Raw genomic sequence first — 22786 nt, 5'->3', positions numbered from 1 at the left:
CAGAAAATGCTGATCTGTTAAAACTCAACTTTGTGCAGAAGCAGGTTAATTTTGGAAAGACAAGTTTTCTCATGAAGCCAGTAAAAAGCTAATCTGACAGCAACAAAATTGCTGGATTTGTCAGTAGAAATATCTGAACAGTCTGTCAACTTGCACTCTGCTCACATGGGAGTTCTCATGGTTCCCAGCAACATGCTTCATGCTTTTTGTGGAGAAATTGAAGTTCAGTTTCAACCATCTAAGGAAGGGAACACCTTTGAAAATTTTTCTTTCAGAAGACAGAAGTCTACCTCCAAGCCAAATCATGTGCCAGATCCTTTTTCAATGTCTGCACTTTGCACATTTGTCAGCAGCAGAAGGAAGAAATACAGCCTGGGAAATGGCTTAAGCTTAGTGCACACAAGTCCACCAAAACCACTGGGGAAGCTTACACAATAAAAGTTAGATTTGCAAGTTTAGCTACCAAGTCCCTGGGAAATTAACAGTAACAATAGAATTTTTCCAATAATCAGACAATGCTAAAACCAACAAACTTTTGATGAGAGATTCTGGGCACAATTAGTGTACTTCAGTAATAACAAACAACTCACTGCATGCTAACAGTTGTTTTACCTATATGCAGCATTATACAACCTTGGTTAAATGGAGGGCTCCTGTATAGGATTTAAAATGCCTTTTTGGCAAATTCAGCATATCAAAGTTTAATAATAATAATAATAAAGACCAAAAAAAAAAAAAAAAAGCAACTGCAGCTTCAGCTCCACAACACATAAAGACATTTTAAAAAAGGAGGACTTGCAGATATTTTGAAACTGTAGTTAAACCTCATAAAATTTCTAGTGTAAAAATCCAATTCACATAAGCTTATTGCTGAAATGTCTTCCCAAAGCCCAGAGAAGATGAAATAATTGCTTCATTAGTTTACCATGCTTTATAATTCTGAACTTCAAATCTCTTTTATTTGTTATCTATCACCATGAGAAATCAATCAGATCACAATTCATAAAAACAGACAAGGAAACTGCAATATGCAGAGCATCTTTTCTTTACTAAGTGAGCTTATATAACACAATTCTCAGGTCCTAAAAAATAATTTTCAAATAAAGTACAATTCATTACTTGGGGTTTTACTTTTTATCTATTCCTATAGCACTTCAATGCTTCTTTAAGAGCAGGGGAAAAAGTAGAATAGCTCCTTTGACCATAAAATATTTGGGATAAAAAAAGGCATAAATACTACCTACTGAATAAAGCAGCCAGATAAAAGAAAAGGAAGAAGGACATCTGTTTATTCTTTCTAGAGATCTGAATATTTTTGTAAAACAGAGTTAAGCATTATATTCAAAACCACAGAAAAAGCCTCTGAGATACAAGTGTATTTTCTTAGTTGCACGACTGGTTCCAGATCAATTGGATTTTTCTTTTGACTGTAGTCCATAGAAGGGATCATGGCAAGAAGCAAGGGAAATATAAAAACTATGTATTAAGTAGTATTTCCATTGGATAAACCACTCAAAAGAAGATAAAATTCTATTCCTAAATGCCCAAGACCAATGTGTGTATACGTGCTCTCAAATACATACAGATATGTCTACATACTGTATATATATACACACACACATCTATATATGACTGCAGAAATTATGGAGCCTGAAATCAAATTCCAACCCTGGTATTGTGTCTAAGCTCACTGTGTTTCTTCCTGTGCCAGACTTGCTTACATAGAAGTGTACACGTATTCCTTGACAAGTAGCAATGCTTTGAAGATTGAGCTGTTCAAGCGTTTCACATGTCCTTTTTCCAGTAAAATTAATTCTAATTGGTAAATGCTAATAGATTGCAGTAATTCATTCACTTTTTTTTTTTTTCCCCACAGGGAAGAAGCAAGACAGTGGCTACAATTCTGTATATTTGTTTTAATTATCCCAGACATTTAGAATCTTTCCTTCCCCAATATCTCTGGGGACAGAAAAAAAGAAACAAACCAAAACTAAGAACACAACAACTAAAATTTCATTTTGTGGTGAGGAATCTACTGTTTGATGTTTTTTCTCCCCACTTTATATATTAAATACTTTACTGATGAAATGATGCAAATCTAGGATACACTTTTATTTTAGATTTCCTTTTCAATTGGTAAAAATTTGATAGTCTGTGGTCCTGGTCTTGCTGTTATTTTTGGTCAACTCCGTTGGTTTACCATATGGATAACAAATTGTTTCAAAGCCAAAACCTCATTGTTTTATATTTGCTATCTAGAGTCTCCCATCACAAGTATGTCTGGTATGTTTCCTGTTTTGGGTTTGCATATTAAAGTGAAGAAAATTCTTAGAAGCCTGTGGTGAATCAGGAGAGGCTGAATTGGCAGCTTTATTACAATTCAATATTTTTTCTGACAAAGGCATAGGTAGAGAAGAAAATGGCATTAAGCATAAAAACAGAAATGAAGGGCTTCAGAGGAGTCTTACTGCACCAAAAAAAGTACCATCTCCATCCAAGGATATTTTAGCCCTTCTCCGTGGTATTGTAAGTTGAAGTTCATCCCCTTCTTCTAATTTTGCAATGCCTGGAAAAAGATTTGGAATATTTTTAAGTTAATATATCAAATACACTACTTTATAAATGGTACTCAAAAGTCATTATGTGTCATCTTCCAAATGTAAGCATGGCCTGTTACTTGTGATGAATGTTTTTATCTTTAGGTACAATCTTAGAGTTTACAGCCTATCCAAAGCTGACACATAACATCCTCTGTGAAGATGGACTTAATTTCCACACTGCACTCAGCATAGCACAGTTCACTTCAGCAAACACAGCAAAAATTTCTAACAGTGGTGTACCCAGGTTCCTCATGGTATGGTGATGAGACAGTCAACATCAGCATAGAGTATAACTGGCCCCAGACTACTCTGTTCCCACACTTCTGGAGGAGGTCTTATGAGCTTTACCAAGCTAATGAAGTTACCACACATCAGCTGATCCACTGCAACTGCAGAGCACAAAAGTTTGCCTCCTGCCAGACACATATCAGCTGATATGATAACCAAGAGCATGTCGTCTTCAAGCTGCAGCTGCTGAGCTGAGAGCACATCTAATATCGGCTGTGACACATGCCCAACAGCATGAGAAAGAGAAGCCAGAACTTTTTTTTCCAGGTGAAAACAGAACAGTAGGAATTTGAAAAGCAGGAATCATGAAGTGGCAAGACAGAGATCCTAGTTAGGAGAGGGGAGCGGTTGTACAAGGGTAAAATCAGAATATAGATTAATGTGTGACTGGCAACATAACCACCCTCAAAAAAGTTACAAAAAAATCAAAGGAAGTGTTTGGACATCCTCAATTTCCTGGACAAAGTATCTAGTTAGTTATTTAGTTAGTTAGTTGGATTTTTTTTTTATTGGGGAAAAAAACAGCTGCCTGCCACATCACATTTGTTTAATGTCATTACTTTCTGACAGTCAACTCCATTCCTCAGTGTCACCCACCATTTCATAAGGCATTGAAAAAAAATCTTGGTTGAAAGTAACCAAAGAGAAAACCCTCAAATCCACCATTAAGATGGAAAGATGGACAGATAAGGGATGATATATGGGGTTTTATAGGCCTTGACGCTAATTCCTTAAATGCTACTGCAGGAATATACACAGATATTGACCATTGAGCCTGCTGGACTTGCATGAAATATTTTAATTAGTCTTTCTTGTGGTGTTCCTAATTTCTGCAGTCATAAAGACCACCTTATAGGAATTAACTGTTTTTCATCAAACTAAAGACTAAAAATCCAGTAGCTTTTAAAAGGAGCAGAAATATCACAGTAATGTATGAAAGTATTGGATGGCTAAAATCCATATATGGCATTTCAAAGGAGAATATAGCACTTTAATATTTTCTTGGGATGACTAAATATGGAATTCATTTCCTGAGTTAAACTGAGTTCTTCAGTGAGGACAGTAGGTATTCCTCTTGCCTGCCTCAGGCATCTAACTGAAAGCACCGAAATGTCTAACCACATTACAGAGTCAACGGAGAAAGCAAAATTGCTCAGCTCACCAAGCTAGATGCATAATCTCCAACTGCTGATACTTCATATAAAACTGTATTTTCTGAAAGTATTCTGTAATTTTTCAGTTAGCCAGATCCATAAATGCTGACCCTGTTCTTTATGACTGCTACAATACAATTGCCCAGCACTACAGATTCTATTCGATACAGCTTATTTGCACACAAAGAAAAGGAAAATGCAGATATTTACCAGCAGTGTAGCAAGAATTATTTGGATAAGACTGTGGCATATTTTGGATGCAGCGAAACAATGTCACCAAGCTGAGATCATCACCAAACACATGAGCCTTCTTCCTCTGTATTAGGTGTCCCATAGCAAATGTTGTATCTGTATATAAAACCTACAGAAAGAAGAGGTGGAAACTTTCAAATTATTGTATGGAGGCATTAAAAAATCCTTACAAAAGTCAGACGCTGAAGTGAATTGAGCTTTCTCACCTGGCCATATATGAAAAAATAACCTGTTTCTTTGATCACTATTTTATTTCCTTGTTCTTCCAGAGCTGTTCCACGTTTAAAGCTCAGGAGCCAAGGGACAATGCTTGAATCATCTGAAAGACAAAATAATTTCGGATGATTGGAAAGTTATTTTCTTCATTTTCACCTGCTGAAAAATAACAAAGACTGATTTCTAGATAGAACTTCCAATCTCCCTAAGTGGATTTCCCCACTGGAAAGATGATATTTGCAAAAGACATCCAGATACAGGGACCTGCCAGATGCAGGGACCTCCTTGTTGCTTTTTGGTTTTTTTTTTTTTTTTTTTTTTTTGTTTGTTTGTTGTTGTTGGGTTTTTAAAAATATTTATTTATTTTATTCTAAAATTTGCTGTTAAAACACAGTTACTGCTTTGAAGTTAGGTAAAATTCATTGAAACAGTTATTCCACGGAATAGATAACTATAAATCATGGCATATATTCTTACCTTTCTGTTGGACATCACTTTTGCTGTCAGCAATCAGTTGCAAGCAGGCCTGCAGCACTGCAAAGTGAAAGCATTTTGAAATCAAAGAAACATAAATCAGTAATAGAATAAACTTATGAAACTACTTTAAGGAAAAAAAAAAGGTCATGGAAGAAATCTCTCAGTCTCACCACTTATTTTACACCAGAACATATTCGTTTTAACACAGATTTTACTCATATGTACAAAGTGAAAATTCCTGTCACAACATATACTAGATGCTTTCAGAGATCATGCAGCCAAGTGGGAGGCCTCAGGTGGCAGCACAAGTAACACTTGCTTGTTTTCATATCTGACCCTTATATAATTGTGCAGCAGTAGGTCAAATGAGCTAGAAATCATTAGGTCAATTAGGCTTATTAATTTTCTAAACAAAAGCTTGAAAAAGGCTCCAACCCCACCAACTATGATAGATAGCAGATTTTCTATGTTTGATGTATTATTTAGAGAAATTTCTATTAGAAAGAAATTTTCTATTTCTATTTAGAGAACTTTCTAGTTATAGTTGCTGTAAAATATTAGTCATATATACTTTCATAATAAATTCTCAGAGTCCATATATAACGTACTTTCAATAAGTTTTCAGATACCTACATTAGATCAACCTATACTAAGAGGAAAATAGAGAGAAAGTGAATTAATGCACCCTTAGCAAATTCATGCACACATGACAAATAGCTTGGTATTTGTCAAAATGTGTTGCTCAAAACTGTAGAGATTGGTGACACTAATGAGAAATTAGGTATTTGTTCAGATAGAAATACTGCAGAATGTTAAAATAGAGATTTGCAAGTGAAACAAAGATCTTGTTAAAAAACCTGCTAAGCATAAGTGTCAGGCAACAGGATAAAAGGAAAATAAAATAGCTGCATTTGCTTGGAGCAGATTTTAATCAAAACATCTGGTTCTCATGCTACTTTGAAGGATGGAAAACCAAGCAGTAATGCTTACTGCACATGAGAGAGACCTAATGAATTTATTAAGACTCAAGAGAAGAACATTCTGCCATGGATTGCTCCATTTTGTTTACCACTTTTCAGACAAGAAGACTGTGGATTAGATTTGGCCCCACAGATTTGGCCATAATGGGGAATGCCATGGATATGTGGGATCCTGTTTCTGCATCTGTCAGTGGTACCCACATGGGCAACCAAGTGTCCAGTGGCACAAACCTCTTTCTGCACAGCAGGTAGCCAGAGGATTTGGGGGGAAAGAAGTCTCTTTATGTTTCTAAGTCTTCTTTTTAAGGGGTCCTTCTTGAAAACAGCAGAAGAGGGCTGGATGCTCACCAGCACTCAGCAGTGCCAACTGGCAGCACAGAAGGATTCAAGTGCACATCTGGGAATGCACCAATTCCAGAATGATCACACAACCTGCAAGCCCTCATGGTAATATGAATTCTATCATCCAAACTCCTGTCTCCTACACTGAGATTTGTCCTTGAGTCTTATCAATACACATCAATAATGCGCTACAATTTATAGATTTTTCAAACCAAGAATTTGAAGGCATCTGAATTATCTACCTTCTGGTAAGAAATAAAAAACCTTAAGCCAACACAAAATTAATAAAGGTATTATAGTTAAAATAATAGTTATATATATAGTTAATATATATAATTAATATTATAGTTAATTTTTCTATCACACTTGTGAACAAAATAATTTTCTGGAAAATCAACTTCTAAATAAAATTAAAATGTGATTTTATGGAGACACACAACACAGCACATCAGGCAATTAATTTCACAAGTTATTAATCCATTTTGGAATAAAATGTCTTCCTAGTGAATGGAATTTGGTGGTCACCTAGTATCTCAGTAAGCTAAAACAAAATTTTATTTCTTGCTTTTAAAAGAACTCACTAATGTAGGCACCAGATTTTTCACTAACCAAACAAGGAGATTTGTGATGATTCCCACTAACCAACTGCTATCCAGCTGCATGCCACTGAGCAGTGTCTAAAAGCAGAGAAAGCTATGGCTGCTTTAGCAACTCTTGTTAAACTCGCACTGCAAACTTGGTGGGCATCCTTCAAACTATCCTAATTCTCAGTTTGCAAATGTGGATTTCTGTTTCAGCTGGTTGCAGCACTGAAATTCTAGTCAGCATTGCTGAGAACTGCTCACAATAATTAAAATCTGCAAGATCAGTACACTTTGAGATCTCCATCTTTTTAAAAAAACCACACCAACTCTACTTCATTCTAGAGACATCAGATCTGTGCTTAATCTCTAAAAAAATGATCTGCCTCTTTTAATATATGCAGATAGGAACAAGCCTCCATAGAATAAAGTAAGCTTGTTTTTGGAGAAAATGCCTGCAATAGTGTCCTTCATGACAACAGAAACCAGCACAGTGGCCATTTTGCCTAAAGCTACAAAAGATAATAAAAAAGGGCTTGAAAGACTGAACAACACCATGCTTAAAAATATATTCAGAAGCCAAAGTTGGCACATAACTATTTCCAGTATATACAAGTACTTTGACTTCACTGGAACTATTTACATGCCTAAAATCAAGTAATTAATTGAAAAAAAAATCCAAGTAAACACTATTACTAAGAAGGAGAAGATATGGATATACAAAGTACATTTTCTGCGTAACTGAAGAGGAATTTCCAGTAAAAAGTAAATGTTATTAAAAACCACCAGCAATTCTAGTCCAAGAAGTATCCTAATCTTAAATACAATATGAAGAATACATGTATTACAAAATGCACATTGAATAGTTGCTATTTACTGTCTTTTAGCCCATGCTGAGCACCATCTTGAGCAACATTTGTTGCCCAAACCTGAGCAACATCTTTGTAGTCTAAAGGATTTTTGATTAATAATGAAAGCAAAATACAGGATTAATACAATACATCTTGAAAATGTGTAAAGATATCTAGACTGAATGTCACCACGAGATCTATCTGTATAAAAGTGTCTCTAGAATGACAAAGCATGCCCCATCCTCTTGTGACTTTATATAATAGCTTTGCTTTGATGAACATTCTTTTTCTCAGCTGATTTTAATTTCTCTGCTGGCTGTGGGTTGACAGAAGTTCATTTTGGAGTCTGTCTTATTCCATGAGCAGAAGACCCAATTCTGAACATGTTAGTCAGCGCAGATGCCTTTATAAACCACAGCCAGCACATGCAATGATGTGTTCTCTACTGGTTGAGAAATGCAGTCACAATTTAAAAAAAAAACAACCTACTGTTATTTGCTGAAGGACAGCAATCTAGATTTCTGCATATCTCCATAACTTAAAGCATAGTTCCTATGATTTAAGAACTTATATTGGTAAAATAAAATTTTTCCTCACATGCAAACTTTGTTATTTTTTAAATTGCATAATAATTTTAGTATTTTGCAATCTCACTTAATGATCCGTCCAAACACAATTTCAAGTTTAATATTTGTGAACTTATGTATAAAATTTAAAGTTTGATGTTTGAGGTCTGAGACATCTGTGATCATTTTTGCTGAAATAAAACCTAGGAAAAACCCTAACCTTGAAAAAAAACCAAAACAAACCAAACCCAGACCTCCTTATACAGGTTCCTTTTTTGTCTAGATCTGTTCTCTGTAGGCTTCCCAAAGCACATTTAAACACCAGACAATTTAATTTATAAATGACAAGCATTTTCTTTAAACATTTGCAGTTTTTCTTCCCTTAACTTCTTGATTTCTCATCACAAGAGAACTAGTTTTTGCTTGTGCATTTTTATAAACTGGTTTTCATGAACTCTATCACAGCAGAAACCAGGACAACTGGTTAATCTGGTGTTTTTTAATAGAGATGTCTTAGTATGGCATTAATTATGGATTCAGTCTGTCCCTGCATTAAAATGCCTTGATCATAGTTGCACGTATGACTAAGATCTAACAAACATCTTCAAAGAATTAGTAGCATTATTTTGACCTTGACAGAATTGCCAATAACATGTTACCTGTAGAAAAACAAGGGAATTTTTCACTAGGAATTAAGATTTCTATTATACAGTATATAGCAGAATGTTGGGTTTAAAACTTAGAGACTATTTGGTGTATTTTTGACTGTACAGTGTTTTGCATAATACACAGCACTGATTTATTCACTCATTCATTCAGTGAAATTCTTCATGCAAAATTGCAGGAATTGCATCAAGTAATTTTCTGTCCTTTTGCATAGAAGGGTCTATTTCCTTTTGAGTTAGACTGTTGTCAGCAGAAACAAATAAGCATAACACATATTTTCAAGAAATAGGCCTTTCTTTTTCCTTTTTAATTTGATTCTACTTTTTATTTCATATTTGACCTCTTCAAACAAAAAAAAATATGAAGTATTGTGACTATTTGGTAAGGGAATTTTATATGTGGTATTTGTTTAAGCTAGAAAACAAAGCTTACATCTCAATTCAAAGATCATTGAAGTCAAGTGCCACTTGTAAAACCTCTTGCTATCCCTCTGTCACAGATATCTAAAGTAACAACATACACAGTCAAAGCACTTCCAACCAACAAATGTACCAATTTTCCAGTACAGCAATTTTATCGAGAGCAATGGCAAAATTTTCACACCATGCTTGGAGGGTAATAGTTACTTCCCATGGACACGACTGCTATTGGAGTAGAATGTGAAAATTGCTAGTGAAAAAACAAATTGCCAAATCACATGCCAGGCAACCCTGCCTCATTGATTTGTGGAATTACATAGAATAGCTCCTCATCTCCATCACACATGCAAGGAGTTGGGCAACCTCAGTACACCAAAGTAAATGTAGTCCATGGGGGCTCCAGTCTGATCCCAGCATTTGTGTTTACAGAAGGCCTGATTCTCACCTCCCTAGGTCATGGGAATCAGAATCCCACAATAATGATCAGAATGAGGCACTGAGAGAGTGTGAAAATGAAAACTGTCATTCATACTATGGCTTAGGCAATGGGACCTAGATCTTGTTCCTAGGCTCAAGTGCACATGCAGCTTAGGAAGAAACACGCAGGCAACACAATCAATAACTGTGAATAGAATATAAAATTCAGGGGTCTTTTTTTGTGCACCAGTTTTCCTCCACAGATGAAATTTGTAAAGAGAAAGACAAAAAGAAAGATTTGTTGTAACGTGTGCCGATATGACATTTGCCAGAAGCTTATGTTTCAAAATCACCCATTACCTCCTACTCATTGCATCAAGAACTCTGGTTCTGACTGCTGACTGTGCAGCTTTATTTGGAATTGATGCTTGAAACACTTCTCTTCAACCCACCCAAGCTGGAAATTTTTGCAAGACACAAAATGTGCAACTACTGATGACTAATAGTTTTATGCATTAGCACAGACAAATGTAAACCCCATAAAAAAAGAAACAACATTGTGTTAAATCCACTTTCGTTCAATTGTCCTTTTAATTAAAATGCTCATTTGTGGCCACTTTTATGCATTAAAATGAAAATTCAGTATGTTTAAGAAAGGCTGTGCTGGGTCTAAAAAAAGAAAGATGGGGCATCCATTCCTGGAATTTGATGATTAAAGTCTAAAAACCCCAGAAATGTACAATAACTTTATTTATAAACAAGATATTAATTCTATGTTTTACTTCTGCTCTCTGTTGAAGCACAAGAAAAGCAATACCAGTGAAGATACCAGTGATGTTTCTAAATATTAACTTTCTAAAGAATTGATCCATATAAAAGTAAAATGATGGGTCAACAATTAATTATAAAATCAGATTTTACTTTGAGACCTTGCTGAAGCAAAGAACAGGCACCTCACTCAATACCCTGAGTTATTTGTCATTATAAGAGAATGAGTGCCACACCTCTGCAAGACAATTTGGAGACTGATGGGATTCTGGAATCCAGATATGAGTGTCAAAAGATCAAAATGAAGGGCCTGTAATTCTGTGTACATGACCAAGTAGCAGACTGGATTCAGCACCATGAACAACACCATGTTCTTCTATTTAACTCACTCTGCTAAAACAAAATTTAACATTGACTAGTAGGTTCATGGTCACCAGTATAAGAATAGAATAGAATAGAATAGAATAGAATGCAATATAATATAATATAAAATAATATAAAATATAATATGTTACTGAACTCTGAAAAGCTACATTTTTTGTAATTAGAACAGGTAGAAAGATAATTCTAACAGATAACCTTTGATATAAATGCAAGATTTGCAATTTACTTCTTTTTTTATAAACAAAAATATGAGGTTCATATTAGAAAACGTTTTTGTAATAGGTCAACTAAAGTAGCTTTTCCCTCCTAAATGAATGTACATATTCTGTGTTTTCTTTCATCCATCCTAAACAACTTTAAAGCCAGTTGTACCTTAAAAAAAGTTTACGAAAATAAGTAGCTTAATTGAAATTTTATGTGTTACAGGTAAGCAGGTATAATCAGAGGTGGCTACATGATGAGAAGAATCAAAAGTCTACTCAGAAGCAGAGCTGAGGAGCCCCAAACCCTGCTTGCCTCAAATAGCAATAAGATTAAAGATGAAAGCTATTGTGAAGGAAACTGGATCACTTGCAGAGTATTGATGCTCTAACATGCATTTAAAAAAGACATTGCCTTATTTTTTATGATATTTGTATTTCAGATCACTTATTTTTATTTGGAAGTTCCTAGGGTGGGGAGGGCAGGGGAGCTCTGTGGTTCCTGTGGTAGGAAACAGGCTACAAGAAATACAATTTAAGCAATCATGACCTCAGTCCTGTTTGCGAAATCTTTCTTAGCCAAGATCTTGAATCAAAGACTACTACTGAAATAAATCTCATATAAACCTATGGATTTTAAGTGATGTCCTAAATTAAGGGTTTTTTTTCAGATTTTGGAAGTAAGTGGAGTGATTATACTCTAGAACTTTAATTTCATTTAGCTTACTGAAGCTCAAGTGAAATACATTTCATGTTAGTTGCTCACTGAGAAACATATTTTATGCAAAGCTTCATTTAGACTTTACCTATAATTTACTCCATTTCAACTTCTCTAAATAGCTTAAGATATCAGTTTAAATAATATAAAAGTATACATAAGAAGAGTGAACTGATTTAGCAACTCGGGAATATTTTAGTTACTCAGTGCAATTAGACTATGTGTGCAAATCGGTATAATAAAATTCTGCATTTCATCTTATCAGGCCTCATTGTGTTTGGAAAAAGAAAGAAATGTAGGCATTTTATCCCCAAAGGAAAAAAAAAATATATCCCATTAATATGTCAACTCTATAATACACATCAGAGGCCTTTTATGGAGCACAGTCTTCAGTGTTCTTTGCAGAACTTTTTAAAGAGGAGAACTATGACCAAAATAATCTTACTGGATAGGCGTTCCTTTATTACATTTACTACTTATTGATAGGTTGTTTTAATGTAGAAATGATGCTAAACTTCTGAATTCCTTGTAGTCTGTCTCTTTTGTCAGGTACAAGCCAGCCTTTCTTCTTAAAAGCTCCTATTTCCCTAAAGTTCTCATTTCTTCTCTCTTTTTTTTTGGTGAGCATTTCCCAGAAAAATGAATTGGCATTTTTATTAATAGATTTCCCTCCCTACTTTGATCAGAGAGAATTGAACAGGTAAAAATCTGAACGATTTGAAATTGCCTTTCTCAACTCTAACACATCATGCAGATTTGGGATCTAACATTCAAAGTTTAACCTGCAGATAGCATAAATATCTGGTACCTTTAAAAGCATGTCCCTACTCATGGCAGGGTGGTTGGACAACATTGCCTTTAAAGAGCCCTTCAAAACCAAAACATTCTGTCATTTAATATTCTGTCCTTCAAGAGAATATGCCTATGGTTAACATAATTCATCCACCAATAATTTTGAAAACCATAATGGGCTGTGGGAGCACGGATCAACTGACAGGAGAAAGAAAACACAAATCAAACACTCCTGCGTTTCTCTAGACAGTATCCAACAGCAGCATCCCAACCCACTTCATCAGCTGGTATTTACCTTTTTCTTCTGTGTTGACAACAGACCGCCTGCCCCTGTTTCTACTCCCATTCCAGATTTCCTTTTGGAAGCTCTCAGCTGCGCCAGCACCAGCAAGCCTGCTCTCCTAACAAGGAGAAGCAACAGTCAGTGAGAGCAGCCCCACATTGGTCCATGTGCAAGTCAAAACCCTACCCTCCAGCTTACCTGCCTGGAGCCAGCTGCAGACACTTGCAGGAAGGAAGAAACAGGGCTACCTGCTTTGTTTTCATCAGGAGACACGAGTGGTTGGTCTAGCGGAGACCTTGCCTGGATGCTGTGGATCAGCTCGCTGCGCAGGGCTTCTAGTTCTGTTTTCAGGATGATAACATGGTAAAGAGACACTGCTGCAAGACAAGAGGACAGGAGCATTGCAAGCCACAGGAATGTGACAGGAAAAAGTCCCGTGGCGCCTGAAACAGCACCAGGGGGGGCAGAGGGAGAGGAGGCGGTATCCTTCTGTTGGATGACGTGCACACAGTCCACGGATTTCATCGCTGCTCTTTCCTTACTAAAGCCAGAGGGAGAGTTCAGCTGTCCCCTTCCGAAGTGCAATCCATGTTACCAGTTGCTCTCTGAAACTAAGGGCATCCAGAATAAGTGAACAAAACGCCCAGATCATTTCCTGTCATATGAAGCTGTTGATAGCACCATTAGACTTAATGTACAGAGTGAACATCTAAGATTCTGTCTTCCCTTTGTTTCCACCTCTCTGTGCTGCATTTTGGAAACGAAGACTTTCTCACAAGCTACCTTCCTCCTTTCACTTTCCACTAGTTATTTATGTGCAGCTTGCTATAGCCATTTCCCATAATCTTTAAATTCAGGCACAGCCAGTACTACTGGTGATTTTGAGCCTTATCTGGAATTTCAGAAACCATGTAAAGTTTCCTGGCACAATTTCATCCACTGCTACTTAAAAGACATACAAGTATGACAGGCATGTACCTCCATGTGTGTAGGCATATCGATGTACTCTGTATATACATTATATCATTTATATTAACGTGCTTATATTCATATCTAAAGTGTCAATATGCCTACAGAAGAGACAAATTATTAAAAATAAATTTTTTGTCCTTTTCTAAAAACAATAGTGAAAAACATTCCCAGGTATGAGTCACAAATTACAGGTTTCTCAGTTGTATGAAGATGCAAATTCTGCAGTTCAGTTCATGATACTAATTTGAAGAGGGATGACATTTTATTAAACTTTTCTAATAAATACAGTCTCTCTAAAGAACTCACAAACTTGCATTAATGCAAAAGGGAACATGAAGAAGCACAGAGAGGAAATTTGGTGGGGTGGAACTAGAAGAGGTGAAAACTAGGGGATGGAGAAGAATGAGAGGGGGAAATAAGAACAGGGTAAAAGGACAAATATTTATTTAGAGAATTTAAAATGAAACACAACCCAAAACTTTAAACATGCATGCTGACAACACTCAGGTGAATCCTGAGTTTCTGGTATAAGTTAATCTTTAAGATATTATGAGTATTTTCATCTTAAAACTCTATATTAGGAATTTCTTTCATCTCTGCAGCAGCAAGGATACCTAGACATCCCACATATGTTCATGTGATTTTTTTACTATCTTCTCACACAAAATTTGACTTTTAGTTCTTTGTTAAAAGTTTCTGTGGTCTGGGGCAGAAGAAAAAAAATAAACAGTATCACAATTATGGCTAAAATCAACGGGTCAACCAACCCCTCTTACCATGTAAATAAACTTCATCTTCGCAAAAGAGAAAACTTCTACAGGTCAGTCCAAACACTGTGTAATAAATCCTTATGACAACACCTACCAGAGTAGCTGAGGTCAAATTAATTCTGTTGGGAAGGAGAAGGAAGAAGGAACAACAATAGAGTAACAGCTTCCGTAGCCTCTCCCTCTTCTGCTTCTTAAGGCTACGAGAAATTTAGTGTGATTATAAGCTTTATCATCTTCCGTTGTGTTGCAAGGCTCTCTTTTCTTTATTTTGCCACCTCTGTCAACCACACACATCCTGCACAGATAAGTGAATTTGTCCCTAAGTGCAAAGGAAAAAATATATATCCTGTATCTTGCACCTAGAAGCCACATACATACTGTGAGAAATTATATAGAAATCAGTGTGGGGTGGAAAAATAGAATATCATACCATTTCTGTTCCTATTTTAAAGACTAAGTTAAGCTGTAAATGGGGCTGCATTTTGAAGTAAATTTAATATGAAGTAATGTAGGGGTTTTTTTAACAAAATAAGCAATTATTGGTACTAAGCAGACATGCCTTCAAACATCCCTAGACATCAGAACATTACCAGCCTAGTACTGACTGTTCCAAAAATAAAAAATAATGTGACAGGTGGAAAAGAAGTGCTATTTTAGAAAATGAAACTGAGTGAGAACACAAAAGTTATAACTAGCTATCCAGGAATACCAAGAAACTATTGGCCAGTTAGGTCTCTGCAGTCATTAATGTATCAGAAAACATCAGACCGGTATATAAATAGCAGTGCTCTAGCCACTTCTAGAGAAAATAGGCTGTTCCCAGCCTCCACAGCCTCTTTAAATGGGGTCATTTTTTGGGCTGAAAAAGTAATTGTGGTGACATAGAGGACTTCTGTAAGACATCTGGTTCCATCTTGCTTAAAATTCTGATCAATAACAATTTCAAAGGGGAGATGAGGAAAATCTTAACAACCCACACATGGGAAATTGTTAAATTCAATAAGCATTTGTAGCTAAGCACTGAAGGGATTTCTCTGCTGGCAACCTTGTGCTGTTCTGTAGATTTATACGCAGTTATGTGGTTTGAAAGAAGGTGTAAGTTCAGACAACTTCGGTGATAACAAAAACTGTGGAACAATAGCTAATGACAGTAAGAGGTCAATCATGAAAACCAGTATGAATTACCTAGAAATATACATAGTTGAACAACTTCTAATATAATCAAATGGAGCTTTAGTTAAATGCAGATTGCTAATTGCATCAAAGCGAATCACAAAAATTACTTCAAAAAAAACCCCCAAAAATCACCAAACCCAAAAAAAGCCCCCAAACCAAACAACAACCCCATGCTAGCTGCAGAGCCTAGAAGCTGGAGTCAGTCTCTCGATGCTTGCCACTATGTCTTGTCATAACATACTCTCCTTATGATTCATCTTGTTGCCAAAGCTGCAAAGCAATGTCAGTAAGATTAGCACATGCTGCTTCTGCTGTGTTTTAAACTTAGGTGTGACTAAAGAGGACTAAGGAATGCTCAGGTCAGCCTCCCACCAGCAGACATGGGAAGGTGATGATTTCAACTGAGCACAAGCTCTCAGTGGAATATTCTTGTTGAAATAGAGGTATACTATTTGGATATATATGCTGCAGGGAAATAGCATTGTGCTTTTATATTGGCAAAACAGTATTAGCTATTTGCTATATAGCTATTTGCTTAGCTATTTGCATATAGCTAAGACTGACAAAACTGAACTGTGAAAAAGGTCAAAAATCCAGAATGAATATAATAGACCTAAAGAGCTAATGTCAGAGATGGTGTTCAGGTTTTGGCTAGCACCTTGCTTCTACTGGACAACTTTCCTGAAAATCTTTTTGCAAACTCTTGTGCCACATCAACAATTTTGGTCTCCAGAAACACATGCAGTTATCAAACCTTAGGGGCTTCCTCAAGACCAGTTCAAAGCAGCATTTTCCAAACTATTGCTACAAAAGAAAATGTCATTGGATTAAACTGCAGAAACCTAGCCCTGGCCATCTAACTCTGCAAATAAATAAGAATAAACCCTTATAATAAAGGTATTCTGAAAATATGGTCTTAATTTGCATACATAGTGCATGATCTGTGCATACACCAGTGTTTCCTTAACCCAAAGTAAGAGCTATGTTGAACACTCAGATTGATGACTAAAAAATGTCTTTAATTTAGCCAAGGAAAACTATTAAGAAATGCCTTGGCTATTCTAAGAACTCTAGTTAACCAAGTCCTTTACTTCCAGGAAAAAGAGCAAAAATTTAGGTAAAATTCAAAATAATAAATAAATGAAAACCAAATCCCAACACATTGCCACTGAAGATGCATAAAGGTGAGAATGTTTCACTTCAAGTCAGGAAAATGGGTTCCTGAACCCATTATTAAGGGTTCCTGAACCCAAAGTGAAGGCTGTTTAAAACTTCCAAGATGTTACAACAGAAACAAGCCCTGTAATTTTATGCAGGTAATAAGCTTTTTTTTTTTTTAATTTCCATTATGCAGAGGATCAGATTAAATGATAAAGATGGGTCCTGCTAATCTGAAAATTTATAAAAAGATCACCATTACATCTGGTGGGGAACCAAGGCAGAGATAGCAACCAATCATACAGGAAATTTGTGGTTTAACCAGAAACTGAATTCTTGATTTCCTGAAATCCAGTTATGTACTTTAACCACAAAAGCATCTTCTTTGTGGGAGAGGAAAAACCCATAACGAAGATCAATGTACAAAAGAGAAGCAGTTGATATGACTGTGAAATCTTGCGTAAAAATCCAATTTACTGAAGAAACATCAAAGTTTACTTCAAAACAAATGTTCTGTTTTTAAAATGGACGTTGTGCAGATGCTGCAACCCAGAGATCCAGGCAAGTGTGTCGAAGGCCGCACTAAAAGTACGCCTCCAGTGGCAAGGGTCCAGCTTCACATACTTCTGAAGCAGCCGCAAAATGGTCCCTGCGGTTCTTACGAGAAAGAGACCACGATATCTCGCCTTACCACACGAGACAGTGCAGAGCACAGAAAAGGCTAAGGTTCCATTCTGAAATTTTCCATTTAATTTCAAATCCTTTCTGAAGATGGACAAAACAGGAGGACTATTTTGGGGGAGATAGAATAAATCCTGTGTTACAGTTTTCTGCTAATAAAGACATCTGTATGTAAGAGTATTCACAGATACCCCTCTGAAGCAGGACACATTCCTTTCAAGAACACTTAATTAGTTCTTTCAGCCATTAACTACAACTTACACAATAGCAAATCCAGACAAATTCTGCCTCACAAATGGATCCCAAAAGTACTGTATTTCTGGATACTGCACTCCTGTGGCTGTATATCTTACATCTTATTATTTTAACTTCTAGGAAGTTGTTGAATACCTTGCAAGTAAAGGATGTGTTATACAAAGAGTTTAAGCCTTATTTGATAAATTATCTTGCTAAAAGAAGAACAAAAAATTCTATGAGATTTCTCTGAGGTGAAAAGAAGGGTAATATTTTCTCTTTTCCTCAACATGTTGAAATTGCTGAGGATTACATAAATGTGTCTGCATATTTTAGGTATGCCATCTTTTTTTCATTCCTTGCAATATATTACTTCTCTAGATATCTAGACAATTTGGGTCCAAATGCATACTACACAAAGTAAACCAACATCTGACTTGCAGCCACTGTCACTTTTTACATGGTTATTACAGCGCTTTCAAAGAAAAGAGGAACTGACACAGAAAGGAAAAACAATTATTATATGTGTCTTTCAAAGTATGCAGCAGAACCAGCTGGAAAATAATTTTAAAAGCATGTAAAATACAAAAAGACAACCCAGGATTTATATACTACAGCAGATTAATGCCAGCCTCCTGCCCTTCCCCTTTCCCCCCCATCAACCCCCTCCTTCCCCCTCCATGATGTTACAGCAATTGCTTCTTACTGCCCAAGGAAAAAGGAACTCTGTCATACAGATGAAGCCCACTCCTCTTACAGTCTCACCGGCTTTGCTATCCAGAAACATGGAGAACTGCATTTCTTCACCTCTTTGACACTATGCAACTTAACAGATTTTCCACAGATGGGCTGAAAATGCTTTTGTATGATAACAAGATAAACACGGAGCTATGGCCCTTCATGTGGGAGTGGCTGCTCTGCTGCTGCTACAGTCTGGAGACCTTCAACAGAGGGCACAGGACAAGGATTCAAGTATCTTCAAAATTTCCTCGTAGCTGTATTTGCTACACTGTCCCTGAGTTCTAAAGGATGGACAGGAAAGGGTTCTCTGCCTGACCTTTTCCTTTTAATTTTTGTAAATAATTAGCCCACACTAGACATTAAGTGTAATTCAAACCAGCTGTAGAACTTCCTTTCTTTCTGTCTTCATGCAGCACAATCCGTTCCTTAGTTACTTGTCAAACTAGCAGCAACATCTCTCTGAACTTGGTATGTGAACATACATTTCTGTCAGCCACCTTGCAGCTTTGCATTATTCAGCTCATTGCTTCACATTATTAAATATGCATCTCCAGCTGCGAGTGAAACCACATTCTTTAATACAGTAAAACCAAGTCTGCTCTTAAGCTGCATTGCCTTTCAGAGAAAGAAAAATTGCTGTTTTTCCCAGACACACAAGAGTTATTCTGCCCCTATCCAAGCTGAAGCATAACAAATTAATCACATTAATGTTTTCAAAACAAATCCAGAAAATAATCAGTGTATCTTTCTATCTACTTACAGAGAGAGAACTCGGTACAAAATCTAAAATGAAGACCTGAATAGGGTCCAACAAGAAATTTAAAGCCCAGGCATGTTGAATATCTTTGGAGCAAATAATTTTTGTTAAGCCAATGGTTCAGCATTTTCTCAAAACCTTATTTGTCTATACTTGATTTTTTTAACAGACAGCAAGCCTTGTCTAGGTTTCATTTCATAGAGTCGTAGAATGGCCTGGGTTGGAAGAGACCTTAAAGATCATCTTGTTCCAGCAACTATGTCGGGGCCAGGGACATCCTCCACTAGATCAAGTTGCGGAGACCTTCATCCAGCCTGGCCTGGAATGCTTCCAGGGATGGGGCATCCAAAACTTCTCTGGGCAACCTGTTGCAGTGCCTCACCACCTTCACAGCAAAGAACTCCCTCCAAATATCTAATCTATACCTACTCTCCTTCAATTTAAAGCCTTTTCCTCTTGTCCTGTCACTACATGACCTTGTAAAAAGCCTCTCCATCTATCTTGTAGTCTCCCTAAGGTACTGTAGAACTGTAATTAGGTCACCCCAAAACCTTTTCTCTTCTTTTCCAGGCTGGACAAGCCCAATTCTCTTAGCTTTTTCTCATAGAAGAGGTGCTCCATCCCCCTAATCAAATTGGTGGCCCTCCTCTAGACTCCCTCCAACAGCTCCATGTCCTTCCTGAGCTGAAGAATCAAGAGCTGGATGCAGCACTACAGGTGGGGTCTCACCAGAGAACGGGGGCAGAATCCCCTCCCTCACCCTGCTGCCCACGCTGCTTTGGATGCAGCCCAGGACACGTTTGGCTTTCTGGGTCATGTCCAGCCTCTCATCCACCAACGCCCCCAAGTCCTTCTCGGCAGGGCTGCTCCAATTTTAGTTTAGATGTTCATATGCCCTAACAAATATTTACTATGATTTAAACAGTACTCGCAAATTCAGAGAAAAATTAAAATATGGCGTTTTGCCTGATATGAAGGCCTATACCCACCTACTAAGCAAATTAATATAACATCATGAGATATTCCAAGACACAGTTTTTGTTGCACTTGGTAGCCCAGCTGCTTATCAATTTTCAAGTAAGAGAAAGCAAATGCAAGACTTGTGTTCTCCAGAACAATACTGTGCAAGCCAGTTTTAGTGACATAGTTCACAAGACAGCAACCTGCTTCTCATTCAGGGCAATATTCACATGAAGTACCCAAATCTGGAGCTGTTCCTGTTCATTTCTTCCTTTACAAAAATTAGATTTTTTTTTCATGCCAAATTAACAGTTATCTTGAATGGAGTGTCCAAATGTACCACACCTACACCCCCCACCCACGGCCCTGTTTCCTAGGTACTGGGTTAAAAATTAACTATAAGCCTTGCAGTATTTCAGGAAAGGACATAAATTTTGCAGCTTCATAAAAGACAGCAATAAGGCATTATTTTCTGGGTATTTCATATTAAACACGCCGAATGGGAGCAGAGGTGATATAAGCTTAGTAACGCATTTCTCTGTAAGAAAGTAGAAATTGCTCCAGACGGAGTATCCCACTCCAACTGTATGAACTAACTATAAATCTGAGTGGCATTATAGGATTTAAAATTGACATTTAAAATATTGCCAGCATAGGTGGTAAAACTAGTCAGAAACACTTCAATGGACTTTCTAATGAACATAATGTTTAGACTATCTCTCAGACCCCCCAGAGAGAGAAATTTCGAAATGCAAAATGTGTTAGAAAGTGGTGGAGAGCCACCACATACCAATTTTACTTACTAACACTTCCTGAAAGTGAGGATACCTGACAAAGCTTAGAAACATATTTGTTAATAAGCTTTTTCTCCTGATGTAATAGCTTTCCACAAAGGCCACATCTAACAATGCAGATGTCTAGTCCATGTGCTCTGGCTTTAGTCAGTGACTGGAAATGATACCTTGGGGTTGATCTGTTACCATGCAAACACACTGAAGACAGGCCACAAACTAGAATAAGACATTACCAGCACTTTTAATGTATCAATTTATTGCATATGTCAGTACATAAAAATAGAAAAGTGTTTTTTGTAAAATTAACTTTATTGTAAAAACCAACTAGAATGATAATGTAAAACTTTGCCACAATTAGCACATATACAGTAACATTTATGCTTTGTCTACAAAACTTAAGAATACTTCATAAGACAGTTTTGGTTTAACTGTATATTAAAGAAAAATCAAATAAAAACCTTGCATCTCATAATCAGTGACTGTTTCTGAATTCAAAACATAAGTTTTATTTAGAACTTCAATATGCTATCTCTATTTACACTTCTGTGGGGTTCTATTCTAAATTATACAAGCAGGATGGCATTGCAAATTATACCTAATGGGATACATTAGGCTGATCCCACTACATGCAAGAGGCACTGATTTTATATTTGGCAGAAGTGCCCCTAGCAAAATTGCCTGTCATTAACAACAACAACAAAAAAAGTATTTTTCAAGAATTGATGAAATACAAATGGAGGTACGTCTGCATCTTTTTGCTAACAGAAAAGACCATACCTTGGACTCTCAATTCTGCCTTGCATTCTTCACTGTGAACATCCAACATGACCCAATTATTAGCTTAGAGATGCTGATATGCATATTTTGTATAAATAGTTAATCCTTCTGCCCTTCAGCTGACAGATTGTCCATAGCCTACCAAATACATTTGTGCTCTATTTCTAATTTTACCTGAGAAATGGACATGAGGGCAGCTAAACCAGTTAATGTTTCTCCAGAAGAAAGGACAGCTTATCTCTCTGCATTTCACAGTTCAGAAACAAATTCTGGGAATGTAAACTTGGGTTAGTAGGAAGCCTCAAGTATTTCCACTAATTAAAACCACAATGTGCACACACACAACTTCTTACAAAGAACTCTACTGCTACAGCTGTTCAACTCCTGACCCCTCCCTTTGAAAAAACTTTGTTTTTACTTTTTTTTTTTAACTTAAATTTCTTCTTATAAAACAGAAAATTCCTTTAATGAACATATTTAAACTAAGACTTTCTTACAAACTTGTGAAAAGAACTCAACTTCTTCCCAAACTAGAAATTTATATCTACAGGAAAAATATTTGGGAAATATCTATACACAAATGGATAACTGTTAAGGGAAAACATATAATGGTATTAAATAAAATAAATGCAACAATATCATAACACACCATTTGGCAATTTAAAGTTATTATTACTATGTTGCTTGCAGTCCAGTTTTTAGCAGCAGATAACTGTGGTTTCCATCACACAGTCCATGAAATAAAAACAAGTCTTCTCTTGTCAGAACAAGTTTCCTCCCCCTTCTTTCTCCCTCCCTCCCTCCCTTAAAGA

The 22786-nt window shown here is 36.5% G+C and overlaps 1 protein-coding gene across 8 annotated transcripts; it reads right to left on the bottom strand.

Annotated features, from left to right (window-relative positions):
• Positions 1-1855: 1855 nt before the first annotated feature.
• TNFSF13B (TNF superfamily member 13b) lies at positions 1856-18980 on the bottom strand. Of its 8 annotated transcripts, XM_038153512.1 has the most exons (8): positions 14791-16345; positions 14233-14311; positions 13153-13565; positions 12967-13072; positions 4988-5044; positions 4501-4613; positions 4253-4403; positions 1856-2566 (listed from the first exon to the last, which is right to left on the bottom strand). In XM_038153512.1, the coding sequence occupies exons 3-8, from the start codon at positions 13477-13479 to the stop codon at positions 2454-2456; spliced, it is 867 nt and encodes a 288-aa protein (XP_038009440.1). In that variant the 5' UTR covers positions 13480-13565; positions 14233-14311; positions 14791-16345; the 3' UTR covers positions 1856-2453. The 8 variants fall into 8 exon arrangements, with proteins under 8 accessions (XP_038009440.1, XP_038009457.1, XP_038009467.1 ...); XM_038153529.1 differs by lacking the exons at positions 14233-14311; positions 14791-16345 and adding an exon at positions 18681-18980 and having other exon boundaries at positions 13153-13331; XM_038153539.1 differs by lacking the exons at positions 14233-14311; positions 14791-16345 and adding an exon at positions 18711-18976 and having other exon boundaries at positions 13153-13331.
• Between the last annotated feature and the right edge of the window lie 3806 nt (positions 18981-22786).

Source organism: Motacilla alba, chromosome 1 (genome assembly GCF_015832195.1).
Source record: "Motacilla alba alba isolate MOTALB_02 chromosome 1, Motacilla_alba_V1.0_pri, whole genome shotgun sequence".
Taxonomy (NCBI): Eukaryota; Metazoa; Chordata; class Aves; order Passeriformes; family Motacillidae; genus Motacilla; species Motacilla alba.
The sequence above is the reverse complement of the archived record's forward strand: the minus strand, read 5'-3'. Positions and strand labels throughout refer to the sequence as shown.